This window comes from Uloborus diversus, chromosome 2 (assembly GCF_026930045.1).
Source record: "Uloborus diversus isolate 005 chromosome 2, Udiv.v.3.1, whole genome shotgun sequence".
In the NCBI taxonomy this organism is placed as follows: domain Eukaryota; kingdom Metazoa; phylum Arthropoda; class Arachnida; order Araneae; family Uloboridae; genus Uloborus; species Uloborus diversus.
Window position 1 is genome coordinate 192,953,558 of NC_072732.1, and position 16,176 is coordinate 192,969,733.

The window sequence follows — 16,176 nt, forward strand, 5'->3', positions numbered from 1 at the left end:
AGAATATTTACTTAAACCTGAACGTCATTTATTGTACAGAATTTTATTTCAATATATTTCAGTTAAATTTACCTCAAATGTGTTTTCATTTGGTAACTAGCATGTTTTTTTATTTTTTTTTTAAACATTGTATCAAATAGCATGCAGACGGTCGTTTTGTATTATTTTAAAAGCTTATATCTGCTTTTCACCAAGAAATAAAATGATAGTTTCTGTTTTGTTTTAAAGGACAATGTAAAAACTTAGCAATGTAAAATTTTATCAAGTGGTTATTTGATTTATTTTAATTATGTTTTGTGTCTAATTCTATAGTTTTTTTACTGTAGCAGGTTTATTGGAAAATGTCGTCTGCTAGCTGAGGGCAATTTTTTTTTTTTTTTAAATAAACAAATTTCACAAAGAGATTCATTTAACGCTCATAATATTCCAACTTGTGCCAAAAAAAAAAAAAAAAAAACCCTAAATGTTTCAGTTTTGAAACGTTTATATCTCCTCTACGCTTTCGAATAACAAGACAGTTTTTGTTTTGTTTTAAAGGGCAATGTGACGGCTTCTTGGTACAGCATTTTTAGATTTTTATCCCCTTACCTACCGGGCTTTTTTGGAGGGTGAAAAAGTACATTTTTCATTTTTTCTCAAGTTTAAGCAATTTTTTCATAATGAAGGACTATCAGTAGTAGCTTAATTTTTTCCTCTTCTTCTAGTATGTATACCTAAGTGCAACAGAAAAAAAAATTAGCCTGTTACTGAAAGTCCTTCATTGTTATTTTCATGCCCAAAATAACCAAAACAGCAGTTTTTTAACCCCCGTTTTGACCTTGAAATTTTTCTAGTTAGGTTTAACTTAAATAGTTTTTTATTATGCACAAACAAAAGTTCATTCTTTTAGCTTTACAATAAGCCGTATTTGATCTTTCGACTAATATAAATAAATCCACTACAGCTCCCAGAAGAAAGGTCAAAAAAGGCAAATTTTACGCATCCGTGGAACAAAGAAAGGGCTATATCTCAGAGAAATTTTTTTTTTCAAGAAATAAAACAAACTGTTTTGGAGTACATGATGTTGGTACATATTACCAACCAAATTTCATCAAAATCAAAAATGGTGCGGCACGGCCCATTTGTTGATTTTATATGGAATGACCCAACCATGAATTTTTCGCGTAGACGCCATGTTTGGTCATTCGCAAGCTGGAAATAAACGATGCTATTAATTATTCAAGTTTCCAAAAACAGAATTGGATGTTTATCTCAACATAAACTATTGAAGATAACATAAAATGTTCAATAAATCATTTTTTTTCTTTTTAAAAAATATTTTTTTGAAAAATGCGAATTATTATCTGCACAGTTGTATTTGATCCTCATTGATTTGAAGGCTTTGCTATAAGCTAAATATTTCATCTAAAGTGCTGTTTCCTGCCAACTTCTCATTTACTAATTTAAAAAATTTAAAAACCTATTTCAATGCAAATATTCCATATTAAAATTAATGTCTCGAATAATTGTTTTTCATAGTGTGTAGAGTTCTATTTATTTTTATGAAAGTAGTGAAGGCTGCTGCCTCCCCCCTACTTAATGCTTTAAAACTCAGCGACAGTGGTGGCTACTAAGTTTTTCGGGTCTAGTGGCCACTGGCCTACTGGCCAGTTGGAAAATTGTCCAAGTCTTGACCTTCACAAAGGACTTGTGTATTTTATGAAAACTTAAAATAAAACTAATAATAATGCTACAGATTATTTTCAACTACCGGAAATAGTGTCACAGACTCGCTAGAAAGTTTCTGCTACTGGGGCTACAAGCTTAAAATATGAATAAAATAATTAACCAAACAATGAAATGCAAAAAAAAAAAAAAAAAGGAGGGAGGGGGGGGGGAGTGCTCTATTCAATTTTTTAAACATATTCTGAAGCTAGCAAGGAGAAATTTAAGACATCTGATATCATATCCCCCTCCATTTTTTTACAATAAAGATTTTTAGTCAATTATTTTCTCTTATTTTAAGCTCATTCAAAAAAATTAAGTTATTCTTAGTTGTGGAACATCCTTTCACTACTGATCAAACTTTACATTCAAAGATTACAGATTTTTTTCAAAGGTCAATCAACTTATTTAATCCAACTCATCAGCTCCTGTTTCCATTAGAAGGCTTTTTATAGATACTCAGTATATGCTAATGGTGGATGTCACAAGTTGAACCCTACAATATTTCTACAAATCCAGACTGATTTGAAAAAACATTTTTTTTCTCTCCTTTAAACATATTTTTCTAAAAGTATTTCTATGCAATTAAAAAGTTTTCAATTTTTTATAATTCAAACTTGTATAATTTATTGTACTCATTTACAGCAAAGGTTAAGGAAACAAATAAAATTTCAGCTGTAATTTCCTTATCAAAACTTGAATGATTGATGCACACAATTAAACGTGAAAGGTAATTGATTGAAGCTATTATATTACAGCCATAAATTCGCTGTTTCCCATAAGTGAGCAATTTTAACGTTAATTTTTCATTTTTTAAAATGTAATGCACTTAACTATCTTGATTTTAACTATCATGATGAAAATTCATAAAATTTGCAAAGCTAATCTAGTAAAGATGATGATGAAAAATTCTTCACAATAACTTGGATGAGATACTTCTGAATTCTCTTTAGATAATGCAAAAAATACTCATAAATAATCAAGAATACTCAAGTTTTTATTACAAATTTAATATGAATATATCTAAATATTCATTTATATCTTTGGAAGAAATAGCAAAAAATGTACTTATCATTTTTCTTCTTTTTCACAGAATCACATTTTGGTATAAATTTAAAACAAATATATTTTATAAAAGATAAAAATATGAACAATGATTTGTCAAACTTTTAACAATTTTGTTTAAAAAATGTAAAACTTCATACAAAAAAAAAAAAAAAAATCAAGGGCTATAATTAATACAAATTTATACAATTTAAGATCTTTTGGACAAAAGTTGGGGGGGAAAAAAACAGTAAATATTTTTTTCATTAAAACCATTAAAAAATACAGTTAAAGAAATCACCCAGAAAGGGTATAAAAACAAGTTTCTTTTTTTAATTAGCCAACTTCAATTTATTTAGTACAGGGGCAAAGATAATAAAATGTTTAGTTAACATTTATCTTTTTACTTTTGTGATTGCAGATATTATGTTAAACTATCTATTGCAAAAATTTTCAATATTATTCGAAACTGTTAACAGTTGTTTTACAGTATCAAGACAGAAGAAGTTTACTAAAGCTACTACTAAAAATTCTGGGTTTTGAACACTAGGTTTACAGGCCGTTTTACATACCTATCTTTATAGGCACTCTTACAGTTGATGGGTAAGGGAAACCACATTTTCTTTAGAAAAACAATTAATTTGCCGTTGCGAACTAAACACAAACTTATGCATACTTTAACTCCTGAAACAAGTATTTCACTTAATTTTTACAGACAGGTTATCTGGGCAATTGCACAATAACAGACTTATCAATTGTTGCACAAAACATCCCATAAAAAAAACCAAATATGTTAGATCCTCATTTCATTGCATGAACTTTATGAAGAACATTGACTCTACTTCTATATATAATGAACATAAATTTTGAATATTTCTAGAAACAACATTTGAATATATATATATATATATATATATATATACATTCATCACTAAGCCAAAAAATATTATTTAAATATTGTTTCTGAAAATCTTCAAAATTTAATTGCATAACATATGAATACAATCCACGCTCTTCATAAGGGTCATCAAACGAAACAAGGATCTAACCTATTTGAGATGTTTGGGTGTTTTGTGCAACAATTGATATTTTTATTAAAATGAAATGGTCCATCTATATACATTTCTGGAAAAAAACCTTCCTTTTTACATTTTCAACAAATATCCAAAACTCTATTTTTGCTACAATAGCCAATTTGGCACAATCTGGGTACTTCAAAGGTGCTAACTGATGTAAGGAGAATTCTTAGTTCAATTTCTTTATATTTGCTGGCAAGCTCCTTGGCCTAACTTAAACATAAAATCATTGCAGGATATTTCCATACAGATGCATTCCCTGTGCAATATCCAGGCATTTAAGAAGTCCAAATACAAAATTTATGAAACATGATGATTCATAATTTTAGGGATAAAATCAAAACAAACCCAGTTCATTATGAGGAACAAAAAAGTTTGCTTACAATTACCCACAAGAGGGTAAAATAGGATTTTCTGGGGGGGGGGGGGGATATTAGAACAAGGATTGGATCATCTTTTGGTTACAAAGCAAAAGTTTCAACAAAATCATTGCATATCAATTTTAATTAACTGCTGTGAAGTCATTTATGCCCAGTAAAAAATATAGTTCATTAAAAAAATTAAGTTTTTAATTAATAAACTTGAAGCATAACTTATGATGTGCATTGGCTCAAATTGCATCAGAAATTAAACTAATTTTTAGAAATGAATACCATTACCTATCAGACTTACAACTGTTTGATTTAATACAAAACTACCCTCCCCCCTTTTTCAAAAAAAAAAAAAAAAAAAAAAACAGGTGTTTTTCTTGTCTGAATGAATTAAATTGACTACACGTATATATTTTTTGCAATTTAAAGAAATAAATGCAGTAACTTATTTGTCCAACTAGATAAACATTTCGGAGGTAGTTGCTAACTTTATGGGGGTAAAAGATTGACCTTAAAATAGTACAGTACTACAGTATTACACCAATAAATATTAACATAACTTGGAAAAAAATACTAATAATGATTCTGTAGTTTTATTATATTTGCTCATGAAGTTCAAAACTTGTCAAAATGATGGGTTCTATAAACCTAGTGTTAACTTAAACCCTTTTATCAATTTAACTGTTGTTAATACCAAACTATAAAATCTAGACACATAATATTAAAATATATTTGTAATCACAGGTTTAATTTTTGACACAGTTAAATACATCACACTTTTATAATAATTTAAGTAATTATGTACATTCATTACATATCCGCACAGAATCTCTGAACACATTTTATAATACAATACAATAATCTTTTGATTTTGGAATATTTATATATAATACAACATCACATTCAATTTTTTCATTGACTCACATCATTGCAATAAAATTGAAACTAATCAAAATTTACCTTTTCTTTATGAAAAATATAACATAATTTTAAAGCATCAAGTTAAAGGTAGAGCATAGAAAAAAGTATTGACATATTAAGCATGTTGTAATATTGAAAATTTGCATATTTTTCCAAAGAAAAATTTATATAATTAACTCACTTCAAAAATCAGATTTTGTAAAAAAAATTAATCTTAAAGCATTCACAGGAAAAATAAAGTGAAGAATTGTTTAGTGTAGGTGAAAATTATGTATAAATCAGCAATAAACAGCTTAAACCTTGAGTTTTGAAACGCTCATCAAGTGTTTGCATTACAATTTAAAAGTACCCAGATTTAAAGTTTCATAACAGTGTTACCTTTTCAATACAGTAAAACTTGGATTTAACAGTTTCTTCAATTTAATGATACATTTCACTGATCTGGATATGACTGAATTCAATGTCTATGCTCCTCGATGTAACGATATCCTTGATTTAACAATCACTTTTTCCAGTCCCTTGACAAGCGTTAAATCGGTGTTATACTGTGTATTGTTCAGTTTTGCCCAAATTTTGTATTATTGGTCTTTATTTTAGGAAGTACACTTTCATGCTACATGTTGTACTTATTTTGCAGAAAATTGCATTTATTTATTATTTATAAACCTATTCATCTTGGTTTCTTGTTCAAAGAATACTTAAGGGTCATTCTCCAGAACTTTTGAAAGCAAATATTTTTCAATTTCGAAGCCTTTTGTTTTCTTTTTTTTTCATTATTACATGAAAGTGTTACCTACTAGAAGTAACCATAAACAATGGCCCAGCTAAGTTCTAATTATTTTACTCATAAATAAAAAAAATTAAAAAATGCCTTGCTCAAGGAAATAAAAAAAAGAAAAAAACTTTTCATAATTAAAAATCAAGGCCAATTCAATATCAAAGTAGTAATTTTGTTAATTGTGCAAACAATCAGCTATTTTAATGATTAGTGGGAATATAATACATCAGCTCTCTTAATTAAAGTACGGCTTGATTAGTAGTTTCAAATGTATGTTAAAAAATAGTATTTAGTAAATTTGAGGATATACTGGAAATTTAAAATTTTTTTAGAACGAATATAATTGATGTATTTACCCTACATCATTTATTTTTACCTCAGAAATAATGATGCAAGTTTATAAGGTTTGTCAAGGAGATGAAGAATTTTTCATTAATATAGGGCTAATAGATACATTTTTCAGGGAGATTTTTTTTCTTTGTTGCTACAATCTGCACATGTTAAGCATATGAAAACATGTTCACTCTTTTTTTTACATTCATTTATATCCCTGAAATTCAAGTTCACGGAGGTGAGAAGTCAGAAGAACCACACTAAGTTTTTAAAGCAAAATCTATTTTCTTGTTTTTCGACAAAAATCTCACAACTTCAACTATTGCTGAAAAGAAACAAGGGGGCTCCCTTGTATCATGGAAAATAAAATTTGATGTCATTACTGCCACGTGTTAATGAGAAATAGCATTTTGTGTTTAGGTAACAGAGGTGAGAATTTATTTTGTGACATGATTCCTTGTCGTACTAAAACGCACAAAAACACAATATTAAAAACTTAAATGTACTTAAACAATTAGTATTTGAGACACTTGTGAAAAGAATAATAAATAAATAAGTATATTATTTTAATTAAACAAGTTATTAAGCAACATAAACAGTCACAAAAGATGTGTGACATGCCACGGAGGTGAGAATTCACATGTTGTGAACCATAAATATACTAAAATAAAAATTATTATTAAAAAAATGTTGGCAGGTTTAAATAGATATATTTTCGATGAAATTAAAAATCATTGTTAAATGAATTGTTCCTTGAAGTTTTTACTGTAAAAGACGTGTGACAGAAAAGTTACACTTTTTGAAGAATGACCCTTAAAGATTTTTGAAAAACAAATGATCGAATAGTTACAAAAGCACATATTTTCTAAAATATTGTAGCTAAAAAGTTTTGGAATGCAAAGAAAATCTTCTTCAAGGAAGAAATTTTGAGTTTCCAGACGCTAAGCAGTGGTTGCAAAGAAGCTAAGCGCATGAAAGCTTGAAACTTTCTTTGTGCTTAAAAAAAAAGTTCCTTCTAAAACCAAAACACGTTTATGCATTATTGCAGGGGGGAAAATGCTTTACTGACATGAATTTCACCATTTATTTGTACTGCACATAATTTTACTTCCCAACTGTTAACTGTGAGAAATATTAGTCAAATTGCAGAAAGTTAATTGTTTTTGCAGTTCTATTAGGAATTGAGAATAAAATATTTATTGCACTTCCCTTCCAATAGTTGTGTGATTTCATTTATTAGAAATATTTGAATGATTTGATAAAGATTACCTACTGAGTTTTAGTGATAATAAACATTTTTCATGCATGGATTATAAGTAGATGAAGTAAAAGAAAGAAGAAAAACAACAACAAAAAAGCTAAATAACTATTTGAAAACAATAAAATCAACAAATCTTGCTTAACAATTAAACACCAAACTTCATAAAGGGGGAAAAAAACACCTACAAATTAAATTTTTATGAATGAAAGTATTATAAAATTTATATTAAATACACTTCAGAATTGTTATTCATTGAAAGGCAGAATTATTTCATATTATAATTTTACTCGATTTCCAGCCCAGAGAAAAGAATACAATACACGTACACACCTTTACTCTTGTTGAAACCACTGTACAGATTATTTAAATTTACCAGATAAAATTAATATACTTGCCAAGAGCAAAGAATAGACAATGAAATTCAAAGAAAATATTCCCCATCAGACTGGAAAAGAAAAAAAAAAGCTGAACAATTCTTACATGAAGTTTTTAAAACCTACTGGTAAACAATATCTTTAGCAGTTTATGGGAAATTTTTTTTTCAAAACGAAATGCTTATTAAACTGTCATTCATCAAGAATTTCTTCCGTTTCTGTATAACTAATTTTCAGGCAGGATGTAGAAGGCACAAACTGGTAGGAGCTCCAATCCCAGGGAGCAACAGGAGAAAAGGGAAACACAGATGTGATAACAGACGACCCTTCTTGCATCTGAGTTGCACCTATCACTTCAGCTGAAATAGTGTAATCATCGGATGCCACACGCCTGTGTCTCGATGGTGCTTTGTTGAGTTTTATTCGAGCTGTTAATGATTTAATCTTTTTTTCTAAAATTTGTATTTCATTGGCAATTTTAAGATTATTCAAAAAAAGCATGGGTGGGCCTCCACCCAATAAATGTGCAAGGGGAATCCACCTCAAATAGCACTGATGCCAGAACTTTAGGGATTTTATAAATGGATCAATGCACAGCAAGTTTTCTTCTTCTTCGTTCCATACAATTGGTTCAATGTTGTCATTTTTCACGAAAAGTGGTCGACACTGAGACAGACTAGTTTCTTTTATGGAACTAAACGATTTGGGCCTTTCAGCTTTTGATGGAGATTTACTGGGAGATATCGTAGCATATTTTCGTAACATGTGCAATGGATTTGAAAATAGTCGCTGATCGTTTCTGGTAAACTGCTTTGACCAATCCCAAATGCTTCTTAAACAAAAGTTATTCCCTGAATTAAGCGTTAATATTGCATCTGCACGAGTTTTATGATTGCTAAATAAAAATGTATCAAACAAACTCACATGACAACTGTCCCATAATGTTGTCAGGTATGTTTCCGAAAACTCAAATACGGTTGGACATTGCTGTAAGAGTTGCCAAACACAGTCCAGAAATAATAAAAAGATTGGTGCCTGAAAGCAAATGAAGAATATCAAAAATACTTAAACTTTTAAATATCACATTAAAATAAATTTGAAATTTGATTACAATTTGCAACTTTAATGTAATTTGAAGATAATTCACAGTTGTTTATAATAATTCACACATTAAACCTGGGGGAAAAAAACCAAAAAAAAAAAAAACCTTCAACATGAAAGTATTACTGAGACCTGTATTATTACTTCAACCACCAGTTGGTTTCCATTCTGTGGGGCACACCACCTCAGAGAGGAGGAAAAAAAAAAGTAATTGGGGGAGGAGAGGCTTAAAGTTGTTGCCAACATATTATTTTTAATACACCAGGGTTCATACTCTATTCGGATGAAAAAATTCCATGACATCTCCAAGACTTTTTCATGACTTCATAAAAGTTTTCATGACCTTGTTACATGAAAAGAATAATACTGTTTAATATCAAACATAGCAATTTTTTTGGAAATGAGCATCCGTAAAACTTCTATGTGAATGCCACTACCTCATCGAAGCACTTAACTTGTGATTGAAAAATATCAGTATCCTAAAAAACTAAACTATTCTTAGCAGCAAGTTACCGCCCCTAAGCCAGGGCTAAGGCAGAACTACATGCAATATACCAACATACACGCAATATTTCTGGATGTAGTAACTGGACTGTGTGGTATATTGCATCTAAACTATTCAAATTTGACTTTATCATATAAATTTGCATAAAGTAAAAACACAGTAAATGGACTATAATGATGCTTAAATGTCTAATATTTTTTTATAAGCTGCAGAATGATAATGAATGGAACAAAGGTTGAATGAGTCATTACTAAGTTTCAATAAATTGCTTCAAAAGTTGCCTCTTACTGTCAATAGTGCATTTAATCATCCACATAACTTGACAGTATTTTGACTCTTTAAAGTAAAGCTACATTCTTTATTAAATTCATGTTTCTATGCTAGATATTTAAAAAAGAAAAGCATTCAGTAGTGAATAAATCCTTTGATTCAAATGTACATGTTTACTTATTTGTACATTTTCAAACGCATATAAATTGGTTCGGAAATTCTGGTACCTAGTGCTTGCATAGTCTAGAGCTAGAGTTTAATCTATAGCATAGTGGTTCTTGACATTGAAAATAGGAGTGGGTCACATGAATTAGCTTTGCGAATCGTATGTTGGGTACTATTGTTTTAGAGTTTTAGAATTCCCCTATTTATGTATTCTATCGCCTGACTAAAGATCTTCATTTTCTAAAACCTTCAACAAGTTAAGATAAACTCTGATTAATTTAATAATAAGGTTTTTACGAGTAATGGAAAAAAACTCGGATGCAATTGAATTACGTTTTTTGATTGGCTGAAATCAAGAATGCGCAAGTTGGCTACTGCCTAGTGTAAAATTTAAAAAGTGTTGAAAATAATGGAAAATTCAAAATGAGTGATGTACAAGCACTAAAATCACATTGCAAAAAAAGACGAGTGGTTGCTACAGAAGTGGATGCAATGAGATTTAAAAATTCAGATTTGTTTTTGACATTGTTCAATTTTCCAGCTTTAATAGCCTTTATGTTATAAATTACTCATGATTTCTCATGCTCTTTTAGCTACTGTTACTTTATCTTCGCCCAGGACATTTTTTCATGACCTTAAATAAATTTCCATGACTTAGAATGAAAATTTCAATTTTCCATGACTTTTCCAGGTCTGAAATTTGCTTTTTTCTCCCATGACTTTCCAGGTTTCCATAACCCGTACGAACCCTGATACACAAAAAGAGGAAAAATCAAAGCAAATTAAATTGATGTCAGAAAATAAGAATCAGCAAAATATCATCACTTTTGGGTTGAGGCACAATAAAAACATAGATATCTTTTCAATGACACAATGGATTGAGAAGGTTTTGTAAGAGTTATTAAATGCAGCAAAATTATCAATACTCATGTTACTATGTCATAATAATTATGTAGCTGAATTAATACTTTTCTACATGAAATATGGTATCGTTTTTTTAACCTATTAATAAACTGTAGCTCCAGGATAGCATTTATTAAATGGTATAATGATTTCTTTATGAAAAAAGGGGGGGGGGGATTATAAAAAGTTTGGAAACCTTTGACCTGAACTGTTCAAAACAGGGATTCAAATAATCTTTCTTAAAGGAAATTTATATTTTGAGGCGGTGATCGACCCCCCCCCCCCCTTTTATCCTGTCCCCCTGTGACTGATGGCAATCGCTAATTTCTCCCTTTGATGAAAGTTTAGAAGACAAATACTTTGATTCTGTTTATACAAGCAAATGCAATATTATTATTGTCTGTATTGATTGACCATTTATAAAATAAAAAAATATCAATAACACATTAGATAAAATATTAATTACCTCTTCTGCTTCATATCCACTTATCAAGTGATGCCTTTCAGTAAATGGATGTCCTAAAGCAACCCATTCTTTTTGAATTAGCAGTTCAAATCCAGATGTAGTTCGATACACAGGGTCCATAATTAATTGCACTAAGCTTGAAAGTACACAACTCAAATCTCTTCCTTCATGTTCTGGAACAAAAGGAATTAAAAAAACTATTAAGAAATAACACAAACTTTTTTTTTTTTTTTGCAAGCACAAAAAGGAAAAAAGAGAGAGAGAGATTACCATAAGTTAGTACAAATTGCCTAAATAAATAATTTGCAATCAATAAAAATTAACCTAAATATTTATTATGCATAACTTAAATGTTACTTAAAAGAGCTTTATGATATATATTTCAGTTTTAAAATGAAAATTAACATATTTTGCACAATAATCTATTATTTACAAAATGCTTGATGATATTTGATTTTTATTTCATGTAAAATAACTAAATCAGAGAGAAAAAGTTTTAAAGAAACTTTCTCGCTAATAAAATATAATAAAAACAGTATTTACGTTCAAGTAAATATGTTTAAATTCATTTTTTGAATATCAAATATGAATCATATGTTTTAATTAAAAATATTTCTGAAACATCATTGCTCCATTTTCAGTTTTATGACTAATAATGAACAAAAGACCAAGAACTAAATACAAGTAGAATTTTTTAGTCGCAAAACATTTTGTTAAAATGTTTTTAACACACTGTACAGTTTGCAGTATTTTTTCTGTCAATTTTACAATTTTGATACAGGGGCATATGGAGGGGAGGAGGGTTGGGATTTAAAGATTTATTCCACCTCAAAACCTAAAATTTTCTTTTTTTGACCATAGAAAAACATACAACTGAACAGATCCCCCTCACTCACTTTCAAGCTATTGGCAACAAAATTTAATCAGTATCTGTTCCCTCCAGGGTCAACAAGACTATTTTTCGTTTAATTCTGCTCATTTCTTCCTGAGATGCAGCACGCACGCATAATGATCGTTTGATGGCTCGCCCCTTCACCCCTAGAGCAATAAAACCAATGGGTTCTTATTAACACGGGGGCACATATGAGTACCGAATTTTGTTCAATTTCATGCAAGTTTTTGCTCTAGAGTGGCCAAAAAAAAAAAAAAAAACCCGGCCACACACATACAGATACAAAAACCCATTTTCCAAAAATTGTCAAAATGAAATTAGCACAACTAAAAACGAGCAAACCTGTCAAAATCCAAAAATTTTCATGAATCCAATACTTTTATTCCATAAAGTAAAACTAGGCAAATAATGTTTTACTTACATGTTTTTGAGGCTAATGGGTAAAATTTCAAAACTTTTTTGTTAGTGAAAGATCTTTCAAAATCAAGAATAAAATTAAGAAAAGAAAAATCTTATGACAGAGCATAGTGATTTTTATGGCAGTACACTAAAAAAATAAAAAGTATTTACCACAGAATATGACTGTTGTGTTGTTTTTAATGATACGCTCTGCAGCTTCTAAAGCTATGTTAAGACATGATGAAACATGATGCAACCATTTTGTTGAATCTAGTTTGCTTAAATAATTGTTATCCGATTCCCAAAACTCTTGAGGTGTACCTGAAAAATTGACCACAATATAAAAAAAAGCAAGAAATATTTTGATGCATTTAAATGAGTGCACATTAACTTTTTTTTCAAAATATTGAAGTCAATTCTAGTTTTATTCAAGAACTATACAACAAATTAGCAATGGCGATGAATAACTGAATTGTTATTACATACGGCTCAAGTTTTAGTTACAAAATTGTATAATGCAGTGTAGTTAAATTTAGAGCAACACATTTTAAAAATGCAAAAATAATTTATGAAAATAAAATCAACTCATTTCAATCAATGTTTTCGTTAAAAAATCACTTGATTTAAATCAACTGACCCTGATGAGTTCAAATATTTTCAATCAAAATTTTTTATTTAACACTAGTGGAACCCACATGGCTTTGCCCGTAATAGAAAAATTAAAAGGTTTTTTGGTTCGCCTGCATATTTACAAATAATGTATGGTGAATTTTCTCGCCAATTGGCTTGTACCCACGTTACAGTTCCACGTTATGATAATTTCGTATTTTATCATAGTTTTTTTCTTAAAATTGGAATAGAAAAAGAACCACATCGAATTTTCGAAAAATCGCTTTGAGGTGCACACCCCCATGCTACAAACTAACTTTGTGCCAAATTTCATGAAAATCGGCCCAACGGTCTAGGCGCTATGCGCGTCACAGACATCCTACAGACATCCTACAGACATCCAGACATCCTCCGGACAGAGAGACTTTCAGCTTTATTATTAGTAAAGATGGATAAATAAACAAAATTTTTAACAATTATTCTTTTAAAACTTTTCAGATTAAAACTTTATATCATTTTTATGCAATCTGAATTCAACAACTTATTGAGAAAGATTTTAAGCAATATCACAGTTTGTAATGCAATCAAACTAGTATGCTACACATCATCGATTTGAATTTAATAATCTCTTTATCTTTACTAATAATAAAGCAGAAAGTCTCTCTGTCCGGAGGATGTCTGGATGTCTGGATGTCTGTAGGATGTCCGTAGGATGTCTGTGACGCGCATAGCGCTTAAACCGTTCGGCCCGATTTTCATGAAATTTGGCACAAAGTTAGTATGTAGCATGGGGGTGTGCACCTCGAAGCGATTTTTCGAAAATTCGATGTGGTTCTTTTTTTATTCCAATTTTAAGAAAAAAAGTATCATAAATTACGAAATCATCATAACGTGGAACCGTAACATGGGCACAAGCCAATTGGCGAGATACGAAATTATCATAACGTGGAACCGTAATGTCGGTACAAGCCAACTGGCGAGAAAATTCACTATACATTATTTGTAAATATACAGGCGAACCAAAAGACCTTTTGATTTTTCTATTGTGTGCGAAGCCGTGCGGGTGCCACTATATTAAATAAAAGTAAAGTTTAAAAGAATTCTGGAATGAAGTCTGTGACGGGCCTGCGTCCAGGAGACCCCATAGCACCTACAGCCTTGAAAGTTTGTACAAAATTACTTCAAGCCCCGGTGGTTTGCACTAGGGGTATCATTTTTTAAAATTCGAATTAGTTTTTTTGTAATTAATTTTTTAAGCTCAAATTTTGCATAAATTGCCTATTAAAGGGGTAAAAATTACATGCACATATTAATGTTACATATCGTTGGAAAGGGTAGAATTTTCCGCTTCTATGCAATTTGTTTCAATGCTCTAACTTAAATACAGTGGGAGTTTCTTGTGCTTTTAGCTTGAACTTTTTAAGGCTTGGTCAAAATTTAGGCACTTTCTTCATTAAATCTATCAGTAAAATGTGAAAGGAATTGTCCCACAGTTTCCTTTTTGACACCACTGGAAAGAGCGGCTTTTTTTACTCCAGATTTAACTTGATCTATGGTCGAAAAACTAAGTTTCTATCTCCAAAGGAAAAAAAGTTACAAGTCGTTTAAAATCAAGTTCGAATAGTCTCATCTCCATTAAAATTATTGATGTTTTATTTGGCGTTGCCATAGTTATGTCTTTTCGATTCGCCTGTTTCTTCTTTCTTATTCACAAACTTTAAGGGTTTGGATTTTAACTGATGATGTTAGGCTCAACTCAATTTCAGCCTCAAGCTAAAGAGCAAAATATATTAATAGAGACCACGAATATGAAAGCAACTTTTCAAACGCACAAAACTATAGTTTTTTTTTTGCAATGCTCAAGAGACCCTTAGCCCTTACGGCTTTGCAAGTTGGTACAAGTTATTTTGAAACCTGGGGAAGGAGTGCTTTTTGTTCCAAAGGGAGCTTATAATGCGTTTTTAATGTTTCTTTTTAGTTGACGATTTAAATCTTTGCAAATCAAATGAGATTGTGAAGCAATCTTTGGTGGTTGCTGAGCGTTAGCGAGCAGGGGGCAGAGCCCCATAATAATAATAATAAAAAGACAGGTTTTTAGCTGAATTAAACACAGGCAGTCCTTTAGAGTTCCATACATTTTCTACTTTAGTACAAAAAATACTTGGTATGTAATGTATGAAGAAAATGGTTTTGATTTTGTTTCATTTTGTGCCTACATATAAATACCTATTACAGTGAGAATGATAAAATTTTCATGTATTTTGAAACTTTTACGCAAACAGGATGCTAGTTAATAGTATAAATATGCAATAAAAAGTGACAAAGGGCAACATAAAAAGATATAGAAAAATTACTTCCTTTTCTCATAAAGAAAAAAAAAAGAATTTCTCAACTTAGCTTTTTGAGCAAGAAAACATTGAATGATGAAACAATTTAAAGAAAACTTTATGAACTAAACAGGAAAATACACTGCTTGACATTGAAAATGCAACACCAAGAAGGAGTGGTCAGAAAGTGATGAAATATGGAAAAAAGACAGAGACAGCAAGGAATAATAAATGATCATACTTTCAAAATGATAGGCACAATACAGAGCGAGAACGGCATCGGCTCAGTAGGATGTAGGACCACCGCGTACAGCGATACACGAAGAAACACATCTAGGCATAGAGGTGCCTTGGAGAGCATGTTGGCAGATGCGAGCACTGTGTTTTTGGGCGTTATCCTGCTGAAAAATTGCATTAGGTAGCCCTTGAAGGTAAGGGATTGCCACCGGCTGCAATAGATTATCCAAGTATCGTTGGGCTGTCATAGTGCCCTGAATACAAACTACAGCTGATATGGAATTGTATGCAATTGCGCCCCAAACCATTATGCCACGTTGTCGTGTGGTGGGACGTTCCACAGTTACTGCCGGATTAGATCTGTCTCCTTGTTGAAGCCACACACGTATGCGACGACTATCACTGGATAAACAGAAGCGAGATTCATCTGAGAACATGAC

The 16,176-nt window shown here is 30.5% G+C and overlaps 1 protein-coding gene across 1 annotated transcript in view; it reads right to left on the bottom strand.

Annotated features, from left to right (window-relative positions):
- Window positions 1–6,002: 6,002 nt before the first annotated feature.
- The window catches only part of LOC129217595 (myotubularin-related protein 10-B-like), a 44,638-nt gene continuing 34,464 nt past the window's right edge, over window positions 6,003–16,176 (bottom strand). The window contains exons 11-13 of the mRNA XM_054851922.1: window positions 12,735–12,884; window positions 11,273–11,445; window positions 6,003–8,897 (exon numbers count right to left, since the gene is read on the bottom strand). Coding sequence (XP_054707897.1) covers window positions 8,055–8,897; window positions 11,273–11,445; window positions 12,735–12,884 — 1,166 coding nt within the window. The 3' untranslated portion in view covers window positions 6,003–8,054. The remainder of the gene's footprint in view (window positions 8,898–11,272; window positions 11,446–12,734; window positions 12,885–16,176) is intronic.